Raw genomic sequence first — 17,730 nt, forward strand, 5'->3', positions numbered from 1 at the left:
CTGGTTACAAGGAAGACAAAATAAATACGCTGACAAACATTAACAGGGTCTTTTACATACAGTATAAACATATTATACACATAAGATCTGCATGCATTCAAAAAAAAATTGGATTTCTGAGTGGGCTTGATGTCCCACAGCTGAGGTGGTTTAATATACACTATATGGACATCTTAATCATTTAAGATTTAATCATTTAATTCAGGTGTTTCATTCAGTCCCATTGCCACAGGTGTATAAAAACAAGCAGCTAGCCATGCAGTCTGCCTTTACAAACATTTGGGAAAGAATGGGTCGTTCTAAAGAGCTCACTGAATTCCAGTGTAGTACTGTAATAGTAATTAATAGGATGCCACCATTTGAACAAGTCAGTTTGTGAAATTTCTTCCCCCCCTAGATATTCCATCATCAACTGTAAGTGGTATTACTGCAAAGTGGAAGCGTTTAGGAACCACAGCAACTCATCCACAAGGTGGCAGACCATGTAAAGTTACAGAGCGGGGTCGCTTAGTGCTGAGGTGCAATAGTGTGTAAAAGTTGCCAACGCTCTGCTGACTCAATAACTGCAGAGCTCCAAACCTCCTCTAGCATTAAAATCAACACAAAAACTGTGAGCCGGGAGCTTCATGACATGGGTTTCCATGGCCGAGCAGCTGCATGCAAGCCTTACATCAGCAAGCACAACGCCAAGCGTCGGATGGACTGGTGTAAAGCACGCTGCCACTGGACTCTGGAGCTGTGGAAACGTGTTCTGTGGAGTGACCAATCACGCTTCTTTATCTGGCGGTCTGATGGATGAGTCTGGGTTTGGCAAATGTCAGGAGAACATTTCCTGCCTGACTACATTGTGCCAACTATAAAGTTTGGTGGTGGAGGGATAATGCTATGGGCTTGTTTTTCTGGGGTTGGCCTCGGCCTCTTAGTTCCATTGAAGGGAAATCTTAATGCGTCAGCTCACCAAGACATTTTGGACCATTCTGTTTCCAACTTTGTGGGAACAGTTGTAAGGCCCTTATCTGTTCCGGCATGACTGCCCCCTAAAATTCCCACAGACACACTCCAAAATCCTGTAAAAAAAACCTTCCCAGAAGAATGGAAGCTGTTGTAGCTGCAAAGTGTGGACCAACTCCATATTAATGCCCATAGATTTAGAATGGGATGTCATAAAAGCTCCTGTTGGTTTAATGTGTAGGTGGCCCAAAACTTTTGTCCGTGTAGTGGAAATCATAATAAATCATTTTGTTGTATTTTAAACTTAAAATTAAATACATTATTTGATTAATTTTATATCAATTTCAGTAACATGTGTAATTAAAAAGCAACATGTCCTCTTGTCAAATCATATGATGTTTGTCACATTTGGAAGCTGCAAACACTGGCATCTTTACTATTTAATTCTGAACTCAAGGAAATAAAATGGTTGCTGTATCAATATTGTATTTATTCTGCTGTTCATAACCATTTTCTTTTAATTTTAGTTGTAAAAATGAAAACAATAAATGAGTGCTGGAGCTCCCACAGAAGTAGTTAATCAGTGATCTACTGTATTACGTCACTTTAAAATCCCCTTTCAGCGGATGTTGACTTGTTAGGCAGCTCTAGCTGTTAGCTAACATCTAACAACTTTCAGTACGGCACCGACCTCGAGTTGGCTACCTTTCTAATAAAAAATCAGGTAATCCACTGTTAAATACACTCATAGTTAGCTACACGTTTACTCTCACTGGTAGAAACAATACGATATAGAGCAATACAAGTTTAGCTGAACGGCGGAAGTCGGGATTTCTGAGCCTGTAAAGTGGCGACGGTAGCTAGCTAGCGAGCTAACGTTACAAAGCAAACATTAACCCACTTTGGCTAAACATTAAACAAATACGGCATCGCCTGACAGGCTAGACGTTATTTCGATAATCAGGTAGCTGCAACCCACTGATCGTCACAGTTTGTCATCCTTCAGCATGTTTCAAGAGCTAAGTAAATCGAGCTGGGTAATAGGACTCAGCGTTAGCCAGCCGCTAGCTAACCTGCCGATTAACGGTAACTGTTACTCAATGTTAGCAGCCGAGCGCCCTGTACAACATCCATGCTGGCTAAACTCGCTAGCCACCATTACGTAAGTCGTTCATGGGTACTTGTGAAAGTAGCGCTGAGCTGGATTATCCTGGTAAAGATGAAAACATGAGACTGCCAACTAACGTTAGAATTCAGGCAAGATGTAATCTCCCAGGCAGAGACATTGACCAGGTAGCTAGAAGGTAACAGCGTCGGCGTTACTGATCATAATCGTAGCTGGTGGCACTGATTCGCGACCTTGTTTTGGTGATTATTATTGTTATTATTATTGTTTGGTGTAAATCTCCTCTTGTGGTCAGCTTTATGTTTATGAGCAGGGTTAGAGGAGTGGAGAAGGAGGGCAAGTCTGTGGATGAGACGGGGAAAGGAAACTAGCTAGTTACTAGGAGACTGGAAATGAATCCCACAGTGAAATGGATCATACCACAAGAATCCTTTAATTCTCCGTGTGGTGTCTTTGCTCTTAACTAAACTAAAGGACCGCCAGTTCAACATATTTCGGTGTTGGAGAGTCCCTTTCATTTAGTTCAAAGGGTTTAGTCTTCACTCACATGGGTTATTGCCAACTTTAATAGTTAATTGGAAGCTCTCCTCATGAATTGTAGCTCCGTCTGTTTTGACAATGATTAAAGATTGTCATACAGATTTAGTTAGTTCAACTCTTGGCTGTCAGCTTCAGTAGCCTCACTTGATGGTGTTTGTTTTGCACAATACAAATAATCACCTTTGAAAATATGAATAGTTAACACTTGGTGACCACTTTATTAGGTCCACCTGTACAATCTAAGGAAGTTCAGTGTAGCAGCTCTAAATATTATAAATAAATTCTACCTTTTAACAAAGTTTATAATGTTCAGTTTTTGTTGACATTGTGGCGAATGCGTAAATTTAATTCTGCGTTTATTATTGAGGTTGTAGTTTGCAGAGGTCTTGTACTGGAGTCCATTATGTTGAGATGTGTTTGTATTTTTTGTCCTGCCTGTTCATTTACATGAGGGGGGCAGAATAATAGAAACACCTCTCAATAAAATGCAGTCCAGTACAACAGCACGACTAACCATGAGCTCACATGACCTGCCAAACATAGAATTGAATGAACACCTCTTTTACTGTGACAAAAAGAAAACCTGAGCATTATAGGTATCATAAAAGTAAACTTTATGGGAGAGCATTTGTATTGGATTGTATTAGATTGTATTAGATTGTACAGGTGCACCTGATAAAGTGGCCACTGAGTGTGTATGCCAGGGGTCATTTTAATTTTGAACATGCATTCATCCTGATATCTACAAGTGTGATGGTAATTTTTTTTAAAAAGTTTTGAATGATGGATGGGCAGGAGTGTTAGGATATTGTACATTATAATATGAAGAAACCACAAAAAACAATAGTTTGTTGATGCATGTTTAATGGTTTGAACAGCCCCAGGAGCATCTTTGTCATATACAAAAATACAGGATTTTTTCTTTTATTGTATATTAATGTGACCGATATAACTTGGTGACAATGTGGACCATATATTTAAACATTTGTGGAGAAATTTGATTCTTTTTTTGCAGACAGTTGTAGTTTGTTGTTTCACATTCCATTTTCAAGATTAGCTAGACTGTAAGAGCAGTGGGCTAAGTCATGTTGTTCTTCCATCCAGTTCATCTGTCTTTTCCTTGTCAGACACACGTCAGAGTCCCAATCTGTGCTTTCAGATTTAATTACAACATTTTGAAACCTTGTGTGCACAATTTTGCCATGTTCTTTACTACTGCACTTGACTGGAGAATCTTTTTTTTTTTTTTTGTAAATCTAAATTCTAGTATTTAGGCTATTAGTTTACTTTCACTGAGACCAGTGCAGAGTGATACACAGCATCCGACCATGGCATCCATTATTTAGCGTCCCAGCAAAGGAAGAAGATAAATCCACACCCCCTGCAGAAAGACTGGACAGAGGAGACTGAACACTGAGGAAGGGCATGCTTGTGTTACCTTCCCATGGTGTTTTTAGTCAAACCCTCAGAGAAGAATAATTGCAAATATTTACCCCAGCCTTGACACGGGAGACATTGTCATATTTTTGCTGTCCTGATGATCAGGGAGCTCATTAATTTCTATGAATTATCATCTTTCCTATTAATTTGATTACTACCAACTATCTGCTGACAAAGTACAATTACATTGACTTCATGACTTCATCAGTTATGAAACCAACTTGTGAAATCAGTTACTTCATTGTTTAAATAGGTTATTTTTGTCTCATTGTTTTGTTGTTGAGTACAATGAGATCATTTGTTTGCTGACTAAAACTAACAATAGTGAATTCAGTCGATATTTATGTTCATGAGAATAAAATGTGTCAGTTAGAGTCCACCATTGTTCAAAAGAGAGATTCGGTGGCAACAGTTTCTATTTTGCTCTCTCCCTAATTTCCCTAACAACCATTTACTTTCGATCTCAGCAGAAATAGACTTGAATGTAGTCCAGCTGTCCAGTGAGTGATGAATATGCCTTTGTCCAATTACAGATGGTGGTTGCGTGATTTCTGCTGTGTTGGCCCGTAGCTCTATTGGGACGCTAAATAACACCCCGTGTCATCTGGCCAAAAGCAGCATTATGAGCAATGAGTAGCATATTTTTGGTACATCACATGTTATATTGTTACAACCGAAGATAATATTAACGCCATAATATCAGCATTGTGCGTTAGTAAAATACACATCTCAAATTACCATGTTTCCTTCCTGCAGTTACATAGCAGGACTGTCCTCCTCTCTCCATTCAGTTACTGGTAGCTTTTATTAAGTAGGAGGCAAGATAACAGAAGTGCAATCAAGTGTTAACTCTATAATACCACATAATACTCTGTGAACTAGACCAACAAATAATGAGCGTGTAGGTTATTTATCAGTGAGCTTTGCCCTTAAGAAAATTGCCTAAATCTCCACTGCATTTTATGCAGTCATTCTGAAACATTCTGGCTGTGTGAACTGCTGTCAGCACTGACACAAAGTACCATATGAGCCTGTCTGGATGTTTTTGCCATTCAGAGGGTGATGAGCCACAGGACTCACACTGCATGTGCTTTCCTTTCAAAGTCACCGAGTGACTTCAAGTCCGAAGAGACTTTTGATTGGACCTCCATCTCCACCCCCTTTCCCTGTCCAGAAGTCTGCCCAGTATGTCCAGTGACCCCCCTCCTCCTTACCCTGGAGGGCCCAGCGCCCCACTCATTGAGGAGAAAAATGGACAACCAGGTAATAAACTTTTTTCAGGATGTTGGATTTTCAGATACCTTGATTTAGAGCCACTGTTGTGATTATCTTTGAATTTACAAGGTAGGCTGATGGTAGCTTTGTGACTTACGATCACTGAGTGAGAATGGTTTTGGGCCTCATCAGCTCATATTAATTCATACATATTACTGTTTGAAATCCTGCTGTTCACGATCAATAAAAATGTCACCAGACAAAGAAAAAAAAAACAGATATGTTTTCATAGCAGTATAATTTTCTCATTTCATCTTCAGACCTAATAGATGTGGTCGTGACACTAGATGAAGAATTGTTTTGGGCGTTCATTTTGTTCCATCCTCTCTGTGATTGAAAACCATATTTCAAAGGACAGAAGACTTGTTGTTTATCTTAGTAATTGTCAGTTTTGCTTCATGTCTATCAAAGTTGGTAAAGAATCCTGAGATCCAAGATCATCAAACTCTTGCACGTGCCTCTAAACACCACAGTTGAATCATTTGTGTTAAGGCTTGGGTGAAGTGACGCCTAAGAGACTTGATAATAGTCCCTAGTGTCTGTTAACAAGTGTACAGACTAGAGTATTGTTTTGACTCTACTGTATAACCACCCACTAGCCAGACAAATGCTTACTGGCACTTTGGTTTTATCTCATATTGAATTGAAACTGAATTATAAACTTTCACATTAATCTTTGGGAAACGCAATATTATACAGTATTAGGGGCTGAGTGGAGCTTCATTTATATACACTACTCACAAAAAGTTAGGGATATTTGGCTTTTGGGCGAAATTTATGGAAAAAGTAAAATGTTCACGCTACAGTTATATCATGAAAGTAGGGCATTTAAGTAGAAGCATACACTGGTGATTTCCTCATCTCAAACAATTTCTTGAAACAAAAGCCAACAACAGTGGTGGATATACCACAACAAAAAATGTCAGTGTCAATAACTTGTCATGTGCCCTTGAGCATCAATTACAGCTTGACAACAACGTCTCATGCTGTTCACAAGTCGACTTATTGTCTGCTGAGGCATGGCATCCCACTCTTCTTGAAGGGCGGCCCTCAGGACATTGAGCTTCTGGGGTACAGAGCTCCGAGCCTCTACACGGCGACTCAGCTGATCCCATAGGTTTTCTATGGGATTCAGGTCTGAGAAAGTGCAGGCCACTCCATTTGAGGTACCCCAGTCTCCAGCAGCCATTCCCTAATGATACGACCTCGATGAGCTGGAGCATCAAACACCTGATGTGAATTTTGCCGTTAAACTCCTTGTTAGAGAACAGCAACTTGTGCAAAAAGTACTGAAACATTGAACAGTTGGACATGTGCATTCAAAAGTTTACAGAAGGTCACATTAAGTTCACCTGTAAAGGTTATAATGCATTTTAGGTTCATCCTGAAATTTCACCCGAAAGCCGAATATCCCTAACTTTTTGTGAGTAGTGTAGGTTATTATCTGTTACATTGAATGGCTCTGGTCACACTGATGTTGCACTTGTTGGCAGCTTCAGCACCCATGAGTTCATCACCCATGAGCACCAACAACTTAATATTGACAAATATTACCTAGAAAATGTGACTTGTATGACTTATGCAATTAGGCAGTAACTGAATGTGTGTGTACTTGTGTGTATGCATGCATTATAGATACACTTGCCTGCTGTTTACTGTACTTTAATTTGAACTACACCATAGTAATTGGTGGAAAGATATCAATTTGTTTACTGTGAAACCCCATATCCATGTGGAGTTGGATTCAATAACATGTTTATTTCAATGTGTGTTGTTGTTCAGAAGCGGCTCCTGTAAGAACAGCTCCCCAACAAGGACAGCCCTTACCTCCAGACTATGGTCCTCCCCCCTATGAGGCCACGCAGCCAGGCTTCCTACCCCCACATGTCCCTGGTGAAGGGCCCATGCCCATGCCTATGCCCATGCCACCACCACAAGGTACCAGAGCCTCCGTGCAAATGTATTTTGCTTATTTTATTTATAAAATAAGTAATAAAGTAATAAGTCACTAAAACAACAATTAGGGTCATAAATTCCATTGTATTATTGTCATTTGTTATTATGTATTTCTCTTTTTTTAAACCATGAAGTCTGTTGAGATATTTTTTAAAATCATTTTTATGAGAGACCTGGCCAAGACAGCAGCATCTAATGGTTGAATATACAAATGAACATCACATGCACCAAGGAGTATCAGATTAGGACATATGTACCTAAAATGTACAATATCCAGTACACAATCAAAAGGATAAAAAGTCAAGATAGTGAAAGAGCGTCTTGTCTAAAAGACATATTTAAAAACATTTGAATTTGTCAAAATAGGCGATTTTCATGGAGACAAAAACAATGTTAAACAGAGTGTCCGGTTGGTGACATCTGCTGATGAAAGGCAGCATTGCAACCCGTGAGGCATGAACAAATTTGGAAGCGTCACATAATGTGAGTAATTAAATGGTTTTGGCTAACATTAGTGCCACAATATACTAATACTCTGTCCAAAGTGTTTATAGTTGGATGCATAAAAATCCAGGAAATTTTTTTTGGCAAAAAGTCAATTTATTTAATTTTGCCATAACAAATCGATACGTTTGCACTGCTGCATTAATTTGAAGCTTTCATTAACCAACACAAAAGCTATTAGGAATTCAACTGCTGAAGCCCAACCCAAACTATTGAATGAAGTTTATTTTTCATGCATATCGAACAGAAATGGCAGATTGGGGGAAAACTACAACAACTTCACTTGTGAAGTTGTAATCTGTTGAGCATAACACCCATTGTTATGAGCCGCTATCACCTCAACCCATGAATATCCTACTCTTTCATGTATAAGATTTTTTTGTAAGGTTGGCCAGTACAGTACAATTAGCCACACCTATCCCTACATTCATACAGTATATCAATGAAGTACATGATTTGTTTTGCTGCAGGTGGCTTCTACCCTCCTCCACCTGGTCACTTTCCTCACCCCATGCCAGGACAGATGGGTCCTGGTCCAAGTCACTTCACCCATATGGGAGGTCACACAGCTACAGTCTTGGCACCCCCAGGTGCAGCCACCACGGTGACTGTCCTGCAGGGGGAGATGTTCCAGTCCACACCGGTGCAGACTGTGTGTCCGCACTGCCAGCAGGCCATCATCACCCGCATCTCCCATGATGTCGGCCTCATGAACACGCTCTTCTGCCTCTTCTGCTTTTTTGTGGGGTGAGTTACAGGCCAGAAGCCAGGCAGAACCTCTGTAACATGTCGCATCACCACATTGTGAAATAATTGTACATTGATTCATGTGTGCTTATACATACTGTTTGTTTTTGGTAATGATGTTTGAGTGTGATAGCAGAAGACCTTTAGACACCTTTTACTCCCAGTTGTTCCACTACAAGGCCACCCTGTGTGGTGCTGTGACATTCACAGGTCCATTACACCAGCCTGCTTGGTGGTTCCAGGTCCCGACTGTCAAATATTGTGGTCCAGTTTGATAATAGGTGCGGGTGAACCTTTGGACCAAAACTAAGCGCAGAATGACATCATCAGTGTTTTCCATACATTCAGCTGCTTTACTGAGGCAAATGAAACAAACTTACTGGTGACCTACTACTACTATAAACTCATGTAAGCATAGCAGTTGGCATACCAGAGTCATAGCAACACTGACTTAGCAACCCCATAGCAACAAGCAGAGCCTTGTTAGTCCCATTTCCAGAGGAAATGCAATTGGGCTCACTGAGCTCAGCTCACTACAGCCCTTCACAGCTCAGGTCTGACATATTACCGTGCTAGTCTTGCTCCCATCCTTTCACATATTCCATAAATGGATCAGGTTGGTAAGGGCCACAAAGATATTCTTGTACACATTGACTTACAGGTATGTAGGTGCAAGTGTACATTGCAGTTGTAGAGCATGTGTATGTGCACATGCAGTGCACATGTATTCAAAACAACGAGCAGCAGCCTTCTAGCAGTGGTGGTGGCGCTGTCACTGTATACAGGGTTTGTTTGGCTGTTGGAGAGGCCTGGGTAGTGACATCAGCACTGGGGGACCAATGCTGTGCTGCACAGGGATATGAGAGTCAGGTTCCCAAGACTAGTGTTAAGTTTCTCAGTTCAAGCTTTAAAAGTTGTACACTTTTCATGAAATTGTTTTCATATGGTGTCTCTGTGAAGTATGAAATGTTTCATGATGTGTTTCAAGCTAAGTTGAAATTGAATTGTTTTGAATTTTACAATATTTTTTATCATCTGTCTGTTCCTTGTTTACAGGTGTGATCTTGGCTGCTGCTTGATTCCCTGTCTGATTGACGACCTCAAGGATGTGACACACACCTGCCCTTACTGTAAGGGCTACATTTACACATACAAGCGTATATGCTAACCACCGACAGCTGTATGCTACAAAGACATGTATATGCACACACATTAAATCCACAGCTCCCCCTGCTGGTAATGACAGGCTTTCCCCCCCCATTTTGCTCAGTGTTGTGCAGCCCTCTTTAATAGTAGGTGCGGTTTTATCATTAGTTCACTGAATCTTTATTGTATATATCTTTCAGCATTTAACATTTATGTATAAACATGTAGTTCAAATCTCACACTGGACTACAGGAGATCAAGGGCACCAAATCATCCACAAAGATGGATAAGTGGCAGACACACGGGTATATCTGATACTGTATGAGAACCAATTGGTGAAGGAAACGCATGGGACATCATGCATCTGGGATGGGAAAAATATCCAAGAGTAGACAGATAGTCTCATTTAGGGAAGCTGTGAAAACGGTCACTTTATTAAGTTGAAATCATCTGTGAATCTTGCTGAGAAGCAGGCGTACTTCAGTTAACATTAGCTGGGTCAGTGTTTTTGTTTTTCAGTTTATTTTAAATATTTTATCCATTATTTAAACATGTTAATACTGAGATATGTGAACATCTCTGTCCATTTCTGATAAGTATTTATGTTCTAATTTACCTAGTCTTTCCTGTATTCTGCATATATCCCTCCTTGAATGTCAGTAAAATTAACTAAACATTTATTTTTATCTTAATAAACTAATTTATTTACTTTCTTGCGAACAACCAAGGTTGTTATGTTACTCGCTATGTTTATGAATCTACTGGGTCATAGCCACTTGTCACAAGATGTTCAATCAACTAAGGATGAGTTGTTACATTACCCATTGTCCATCATACTGTACTTAATTTTGATAATAAAGCAACTATTTGCACTTTTGAGTTTAAATTGACATTATCCCATGTAAACTTTAATGCATTCATGGCAACATCACTTACCCCCTCGTTCTCAGTTCAGTGGAAGATCCAGTGGTTTTACCTTGTCACTTTAGTCGTAAAAACAGAATATAATAATGGTTATACTGAGCCTGTAGTTCAGCATGTCAGTCATCAGCCAGGACTGAGAACTCTCAACATGAATTTGTTCAGAAAGGAGTGCAGTGAAAGCAGCTCGGCCAGTAAATCTGCTCTGTCAGAGGGTGTTGTTATTAATGATGGAGACGCTCTGCGTGACATCACAGTAATCTTGTGTCCTCTCTCTGGCCATATGTCCAGTCTGCTGAGAGTCCTGTGCGTCAGTCTGCACTCTCTGATGCACCAGTCCAAACTAGATTTTTCTTTCACTGATGAAAAATGTTGGCTGATGATTCTTTGGTACCAGGGTGAACAGGTAGGTAGCTTAAAATGGGAAAGTGTTAGCAAAAAAAAAAAAAAAAAAATCACCTACATTGGTGACACCATCATAATAACACTTAAATAGGCCTGCAGTCAACTAATATGACATCATCTCTAAGATTACTTGCATTGCTCCGATGCATGTTAGATACCACGTAAAGCAAATACAGATACATGTCTGTCTTGACTGCGATACTGTAACTGAAGAAAAACAAGCACTACTAGCTGTTTTCTAAGGATAAGCTTCATGTAAATCACTGTATGAGACATCACGGAAAACGTACAATGTGATTCCATCAAGATATTAACTCATCAAGATATTAACTAATACTAATAACATGACAAACAGTATGTTGGACCGCAGCATGCACATCAGACATTCCCCGTAACTCGTCAAAGGCAGAGCATCTCTGCAAGATCCATACATTTCCATTCGATACTTCTCACTGGCTGGTTCCCTGACTTTGTGTGCTTTTGAATCTTCTAAAAAAAATGTGACTTGGGGCTAGTTGTACAAGAAAAGCAGTACCATTTTGAGTTGAAGGATTGCATTGAACTTTTATTACAAAGTACTGTAAGCCATTATTGTGGATAACGCTGGTATGCATTGCTCTTTAAATGTGATATGTATAACTGTAAATCAAGATTTGTTGCATACAGGTACTATTTTATCAATAAAAGTCAGAACATGATGAAGATTTTCATTGCAATTGATTTTTAATGTTATTTTTTAATATCAACTATGTCTGGAAATTGAATGATTTCAGCATCTCAGACAAAAGTTTCTTCAGTTAAGTCTATACACTGAAGAGGAAAGTGCACAGTTTGCAAACCAGTTAGAAAAAAAAAAACAGTAATTCCTGCAGATTGATAACAAAATAATAAAGGCTTAAAATGAGGCAAGGTGAAGAGGAAGTTATAGAAAAACCTGTGACATATCAGCATTAAATACACCTTAATTTTTTTAAAGGCATCAATCTCTCCACCGATGTCCACACTGGCTATTGCAGCATTTGTAGAAAGTTGTCATCGGTTCATCTGCTGATCGTGTCTGAATCTGCATGAAGTACGCCCGAGGATGCTCACACTTGGGACAAGTTTCTGCAAACGCAAAGACAAATGTGTCGTGTTACACAGGGGCTGCAACTTTTAGTTTGTTGAAGTTGAAATTCATAGCAGATGGTGCAGCTAAGACAACCAGATAAAGGCTTTCTCACAAATGAATTCATCCTGTGCAACACATCCATCAGAAAAGTGTGGATGCAAGCTCTTGTAAACTCGTGAAACTGTTGCTTTACACTTGAGGCTTTTGTGAGCGCTTTGGTGTAAAAGATAACCATTTTGTTTGAACTCAAGGAATTTGATTGGTGCTGGGGTTTGAAAGACGGATACACACGACACAGTGCAAGACAAAATTCACTCTACCATTAAACACAGCACTTAACAGGGTTGGACATGAGAATGCTGTAAGGCTTTGGCAGTGCAAAGTGATGAGGATCTTTTGTAGAGCTGACAGGCAAGCTCCTGCTTCAAACACACCTTTGGCCCACATTCACATGGGAAGAACTGACCTGGAAGACTGTAAATGGGCCAGGGAACTAAACATAACTCATCTTGGTTAATTAGAGGTGTGCTATCATTTAAGCGACACGGTGAGGCCTGGGAGCTGTGCACGTACCAGCGGTTGAATCCACATTTTCCCAAGCTGCAGCTCCACCAAGGACATCATCCACCTCCTTTAGCTTGGGATACTTCCTGTTGTTTACCTACAGTGGAACAAAATGAGTGTCAGGCCTGCAGAAACCAGCTGTAACACTAGCTATCCGACTTCCAATACAAAGAACTGATACATGATCGTCAGGTAAGGCACTGCAAAAATTAAGAATCAATGAAGGGTCAATAGAGATACTGAGGATATGGTATTGTGGTGACAAACATTTGTAGAAAGTTGAATTTCAAAATGACTTTGAGACAAAAATCCAACTAAATGACTTGGGGACTTAATTTTGTTTAATGTCAAATCCTGTCTACTTTATCCATGAGGGAAATTTTAATCTGTAAAACTGAAGCTCTGGGGTCAGAGTGTGCTAAACTGATGTAAACTCAAAAATACATTTTTACGCTACTGTTCAAAAGGAATCACAGAAATTTTTGTTTTTTGTCTAGAGAAAGTTGCTTTTTTTTGGTGCCACGCTGTAGCATCTGGAGGAAAGATTTTAACAGCTGGTTTTATTTGCAAATAATATAATGGGAGTCGTTTCTCTGGTACTAAATGAACACATTAGGATGAGGTAATTTATCAGAACAATGGAGGGAAGACTGTTGGAAATTGGGCTTTGCAATCACATGTAAAGACTGAATTAGGATTTAAAAAATCCAACGGTGAGTAATTTCTTTGTGGCATTTCTTTTGAACAGCAGTCACTAAAGTTTAAAACCTTGGGATCACTGAGGATTTTTGTTAGTATTTGAAAGAAACTGATACTATTATTCACCAAGCATTATCATCATCAAAAAGAGAGCACGTTTTTTTTTTAAATTCCATCTTTACTTCATTCTCAGCAGCCATCACTCCACTGTACCAACAAGACGCTTAAATGATAATCATGTCAGGTAAACTGGTGCTAGAGCAACCAGTGCCATTATAGATTACATGAAATACAAATAAATCAGATGGTGGTTGAAAATGGCCCAAAGAAAGCGCCTCTCCAGACACACAACACACACATCTCAGTGATCCCAGCCTCTTGGACGGTAGTGTGTGTCCATATTGTATTTCACCATCATGTCACTGTCTGTTATCTTACTTTCCTGGTGATGTTGTGCACGTAGGGGCAGGTGTTGCAGGCGAACCTCATGCACTTCTGTCCCTCCTCGACGATCAAAACATTCCCGCAGGTCGGACAAAAAAGGAGCATGTTAAAAAAATATATATATACGGTAAAAAATACCAGTCTACACCAACTCAACACAGTGGACCAGTCAATATAACTAAAGCGATTTCCACAACTTTACTACGTTTTCTCTGTGTGTTTTCATCTGGTGTGTGTGTATAGTTTAAGTCGCATGTGGAGCAGCGGAAACGGGTGCTTTAGCTTTTCCGGCTCGGCGTGAAACAAAAAGTCAGATGGAGAGGAAAACTGGAGTGCAGCAATTCAACCGCGAATCTCCAAAATAGCACATATTTTACTACAATAATAATTTTAAAGTTAATAGAATTTAAGAGTAATACATTTAAGAGGATCGTCTTTACTTACAAACTCAAAAAAGCTGTGATCAAATTTATCATCACTGCTAGGAACTATTTATAAGCTACGGTTTTCCTCCGGTATGTAATTGCTATGCTCACAATGTTAGTTGCTGGAAAATAGTGCCCATTCATAAACTCTTCAGTGCAGGTGTGTGGTTTGGTTAGTGGGTTTAAATTCACCCTGTCACCCCTCCTGTCGAGCAGCTAAAGCGTAAAAAAAGAGGAAATATTTCTTGTGGAGCAGCTGGAGGATGGAGGAGCAGGCAGGGCTGCAGGCTGTGAAGGAGGAGGAGGAGGAGGAGGAGGACCTGAGTGAGGAGCTGGAGAAGAGGAGGAAGACCCCAGCGGAGGACGAGGAGGCACAGGCAGAGGATGATGAAGATGAAGATGCTCTGCCTCACTCGGAGATCTTGGACATTTTCGAGGAGGGACTCGCTCGGCTGGTGCAGGACCCTCTGCTCTGCGACCTGCCCATTCAGGTCGGTCTCTTGTGCACAAGTTTTGACTGATATAGGACGCAGATACCACCTTTTCTTAATATGAGCTATTTCCACCTTGATGAGCTCTTAATTAAAAGTCACCTCTTCATTAACCTCTATCTACTGAGTGTGACTTTATATTGAGATGTACAGCCACTTAAACTCCTTTTTCAGCACCGACACCAAGTGTGAAACTTTCCCAAGCACCAATACAATCCATTATTTTCACTCAGCCGTGTAGGCTTGCACCATAAATTTGGAGTTAATGCACAGAAAAAAAAAAAAAACATATTATATTCTCCTTTATTCCCATTTGAAAATGCAGGATTTTGCTCCATTTTGGGATTCTGACAGTTTGGTTTTATTTCTGACATGTTCCTCAGGGCAGCTCGTGTCGGACATCAGCCATCAGTAAAACCTCTGATGTCGATATTCAGCACAATATATTGTCATATCGTTACGTAGGTGTGAACATGCCTGATATTAATATCTCAAGAAGCAACAATATGGATGATATCAAATTTAGGGTTAGGGTTAGTTGAAGATGGTGATCAGTGTACTCTGACCAAAAAAAAAAAAAAAATTGTGAACTAACTGTCTTTACTCAGCCTCCAGATGTTACTTCACCTCACTGAGGACCTCAAAATTTACCCGCCTGGAACAATACGGGTCAAATGAATCATAACTCAACACAAAATTTTTCTTTTCAAGGTGACCCTGGAGGAGGTGAACTCTCAGATTGCGCTGGAGTACGGCCAGGCCATGACCGTCCGGGTTTTAAAGGCGGACGGCGAGGTGATGCGTGAGTGTTCAGGTTGTTTTCTGTCTCGTTTAGTGCCGAGCAATACAACACAGCAGCTGAACGTCAAATACAACAAAAACACTACATACTGACATTGCTGTTACAGTCACTATATATATATTTTCTGTGCAATGTTCCTCCCTAAGCCATCGTGGTGGTGCAAAATGCCACCACACTGGATCTGAAGAAGGCCATTTGCAGGTTCATGGAGCTGAAACAGCAGCGTGAGGGCGGGGTGAAACACATTAGCTGGTAAACACACACACATACACACACACCAAAAAATGTCAGATATAAGGATTTAAATGACCCAGAAAAGCATTATTTGCATTGCCACTCATTTGCTGCAGTCACTTCTCACTTCCAGGAGGTACGTTTGGAGAACCTATCATTTGGTATTCCAAGGGGAAAAGCTTGAAGACGACAAAATGCGCCTGAAAGAGTAAGTCTGTAAAAATTTCTCCCCAGTGTTGTGTGACTGAGAAAGCCACGCCTGATTATTACTCTTTTGTATTTCCAGCTACGGGATCAGGAACAGAGATGAAGTAACGTTCATGAAGAGACTCAGGAAAAAGTGAAATGGCACGGAAATCGTCTCTAATGTCAGAAGAATCACAGAAACTTACGCAGCTGCTCCCTTTATCTCAGATTCATGTTGCAAGAGGCAAATCATTCATGATAACAGTACTTGTTGTAAGTGCTGTCATCAGCTTTTCATATGCACCTTCACAGCTTGTCATAAATATCTATACATACATCATTAATGCCATAAATTACAAATACAGGTTTACATAGTAGGTGCAAGGTGTAAATAATAAATGTCTCAACAGTGACCAAAAAAATAGCTGACATTTTTAGTACACCTTTATTCCTCAAAGAGGCCATGTGTAAATAAAATAAAGTGGAATACCGGGTTCAAACCCTCTTTTTTACTTGCTGTGGTTTGTATAGTTGTATGTAAATGTTAATAAATAATAAAAAGTGTTGCATTTTTCCATGGCTGTGTTTCAAGAACTTGTGTGGAAAACATCGTCCATGTAAGACAGTTGTGAATGAAGTGAAGATTTCTTTTAAGCAAAGTCTTTGTATTGCAGATGTTCACAGTACACACAACACAAACAGACCTGCACCGTTAACATAAAGTCATGTTACACACTCCCCTCAGGGCAGGAACACATACAACACCAGACAGTGAAACGGAGCAACAGGGGAAGTGAGGATTTGAATATTTTTTTGCTCCTGGTGGCAGGGTAAACAGATTGGCATTGTTTGTTAGAGTTATTATAACCTCTGCATGATACCGAGTGAAGCTGAGGGCGGCTGAAGAGACGAGGTAAAGTGCACATTTTTTTTCCTAACAGTTAAAAACAAACAGGTTGAAAAGTGGTTCATGAAATTTGACAGTTTGTAACTTCTCACTTTGACTTGGGTTCATGTTTATGAGTATTACACAGATTATTAGATAGGTGTTGCGTCTAGAACTGATCCCAGCCCGTTCTCTGGTATGAATACTGCATATGGGGAAAACTTTGTGTCTCGGCTTTGTGGTGCAAAATTGAAAACGATGGATTGAGTGTTTACAATATGATCCTGTATATGTTAAGAGAAATAGCAGTGCCTGTCTCAACTTGGAAGCACACAAGGCGTATTTCAAACCTGACAAAGTGAAGCACCATACAGAAGTTTCTAATCGAATGTAGCACAGTGTTCAATGCACGGATGCAAATGGTTTCTTAATGTTTAATATTTTGGAGATCTACAGCAACAAAATTAACCACCACCTGTTTGCCAGAATTCTTATTTTGTTGTATTCATCTGTAAATTGCAATTTACAGAGCAACTTGTGATATTAGAGCTAAAGCAGAGGACAACAGCATGAGATTATGGCGTACACAATATTAAATAGTCTTATTACATCATTTTAGTCTGGCATCCTTGCTGATTCCTGTTATTACTGAAAACAAATACGTATACGGTACAAATGAGTGTGAGGACTCAGTACTTGAAGATTTGGGAATTAGACAAAATTTACCAAAAACAATAGTTTCACCCAAATTTACACTAAATACTGTATATAATTACAAGTGTTTGTCTTTACACTATTTGGAAAAAAAGATCTTAATGGGACCAGTCAAGAGAAAGCTGAGAGCTGCGTACATCCTGCAGCTCCCATGTAAATTTTG

At 39.8% G+C, this 17,730-nt stretch overlaps 3 protein-coding genes across 7 annotated transcripts; 2 read left to right on the forward strand and 1 right to left on the reverse strand.

Moving 5' to 3' along the window:
- The first annotated feature begins 1,523 nt into the window (after positions 1-1,523).
- cdip1 (cell death-inducing p53 target 1) lies at positions 1,524-11,114 on the forward strand. 4 transcript variants are annotated; one of them, XM_030058097.1, is made up of 5 exons: positions 1,524-1,675; positions 5,162-5,320; positions 7,118-7,270; positions 8,263-8,539; positions 9,596-11,114. In XM_030058097.1, exons 2-5 carry the CDS (start codon positions 5,245-5,247, stop codon positions 9,705-9,707), a joined length of 618 nt encoding a protein of 205 aa, XP_029913957.1. In that variant the 5' UTR covers positions 1,524-1,675; positions 5,162-5,244; the 3' UTR covers positions 9,708-11,114. The 4 variants fall into 4 exon arrangements, with proteins under 4 accessions (XP_029913957.1, XP_029913955.1, XP_029913956.1 ...); XM_030058095.1 differs by having other exon boundaries at positions 1,525-1,675; positions 7,115-7,270; XM_030058096.1 differs by having other exon boundaries at positions 1,547-1,675; positions 5,232-5,320; positions 7,115-7,270.
- A 449-nt stretch (positions 11,115-11,563) lies between these two features.
- Positions 11,564-14,106, reverse strand: polr3k (polymerase (RNA) III (DNA directed) polypeptide K). The gene is made up of 3 exons (XM_030058098.1): positions 13,824-14,106; positions 12,696-12,783; positions 11,564-12,118 (listed from the first exon to the last, which is right to left on the reverse strand). Exons 1-3 carry the CDS (start codon positions 13,932-13,934, stop codon positions 11,991-11,993), a joined length of 327 nt encoding a protein of 108 aa, XP_029913958.1. The 5' UTR covers positions 13,935-14,106; the 3' UTR covers positions 11,564-11,990.
- Positions 14,107-14,343: 237 nt separating this feature from the next.
- On the forward strand, positions 14,344-16,546 carry snrnp25 (small nuclear ribonucleoprotein 25). 2 transcript variants are annotated; one of them, XM_030058336.1, is made up of 5 exons: positions 14,344-14,745; positions 15,457-15,547; positions 15,694-15,799; positions 15,898-15,989; positions 16,068-16,546. In XM_030058336.1, the coding sequence occupies exons 1-4, from the start codon at positions 14,518-14,520 to the stop codon at positions 15,983-15,985; spliced, it is 513 nt and encodes a 170-aa protein (XP_029914196.1). In that variant the 5' UTR covers positions 14,344-14,517; the 3' UTR covers positions 15,986-15,989; positions 16,068-16,546. The 2 variants fall into 2 exon arrangements, with proteins under 2 accessions (XP_029914196.1, XP_029914195.1); XM_030058335.1 differs by having other exon boundaries at positions 14,346-14,745; positions 15,915-15,989.
- The last annotated feature ends 1,184 nt before the right edge of the window (positions 16,547-17,730 follow it).

This window comes from Myripristis murdjan, chromosome 8 (assembly GCF_902150065.1).
Source record: "Myripristis murdjan chromosome 8, fMyrMur1.1, whole genome shotgun sequence".
In the NCBI taxonomy this organism is placed as follows: domain Eukaryota; kingdom Metazoa; phylum Chordata; class Actinopteri; order Holocentriformes; family Holocentridae; genus Myripristis; species Myripristis murdjan.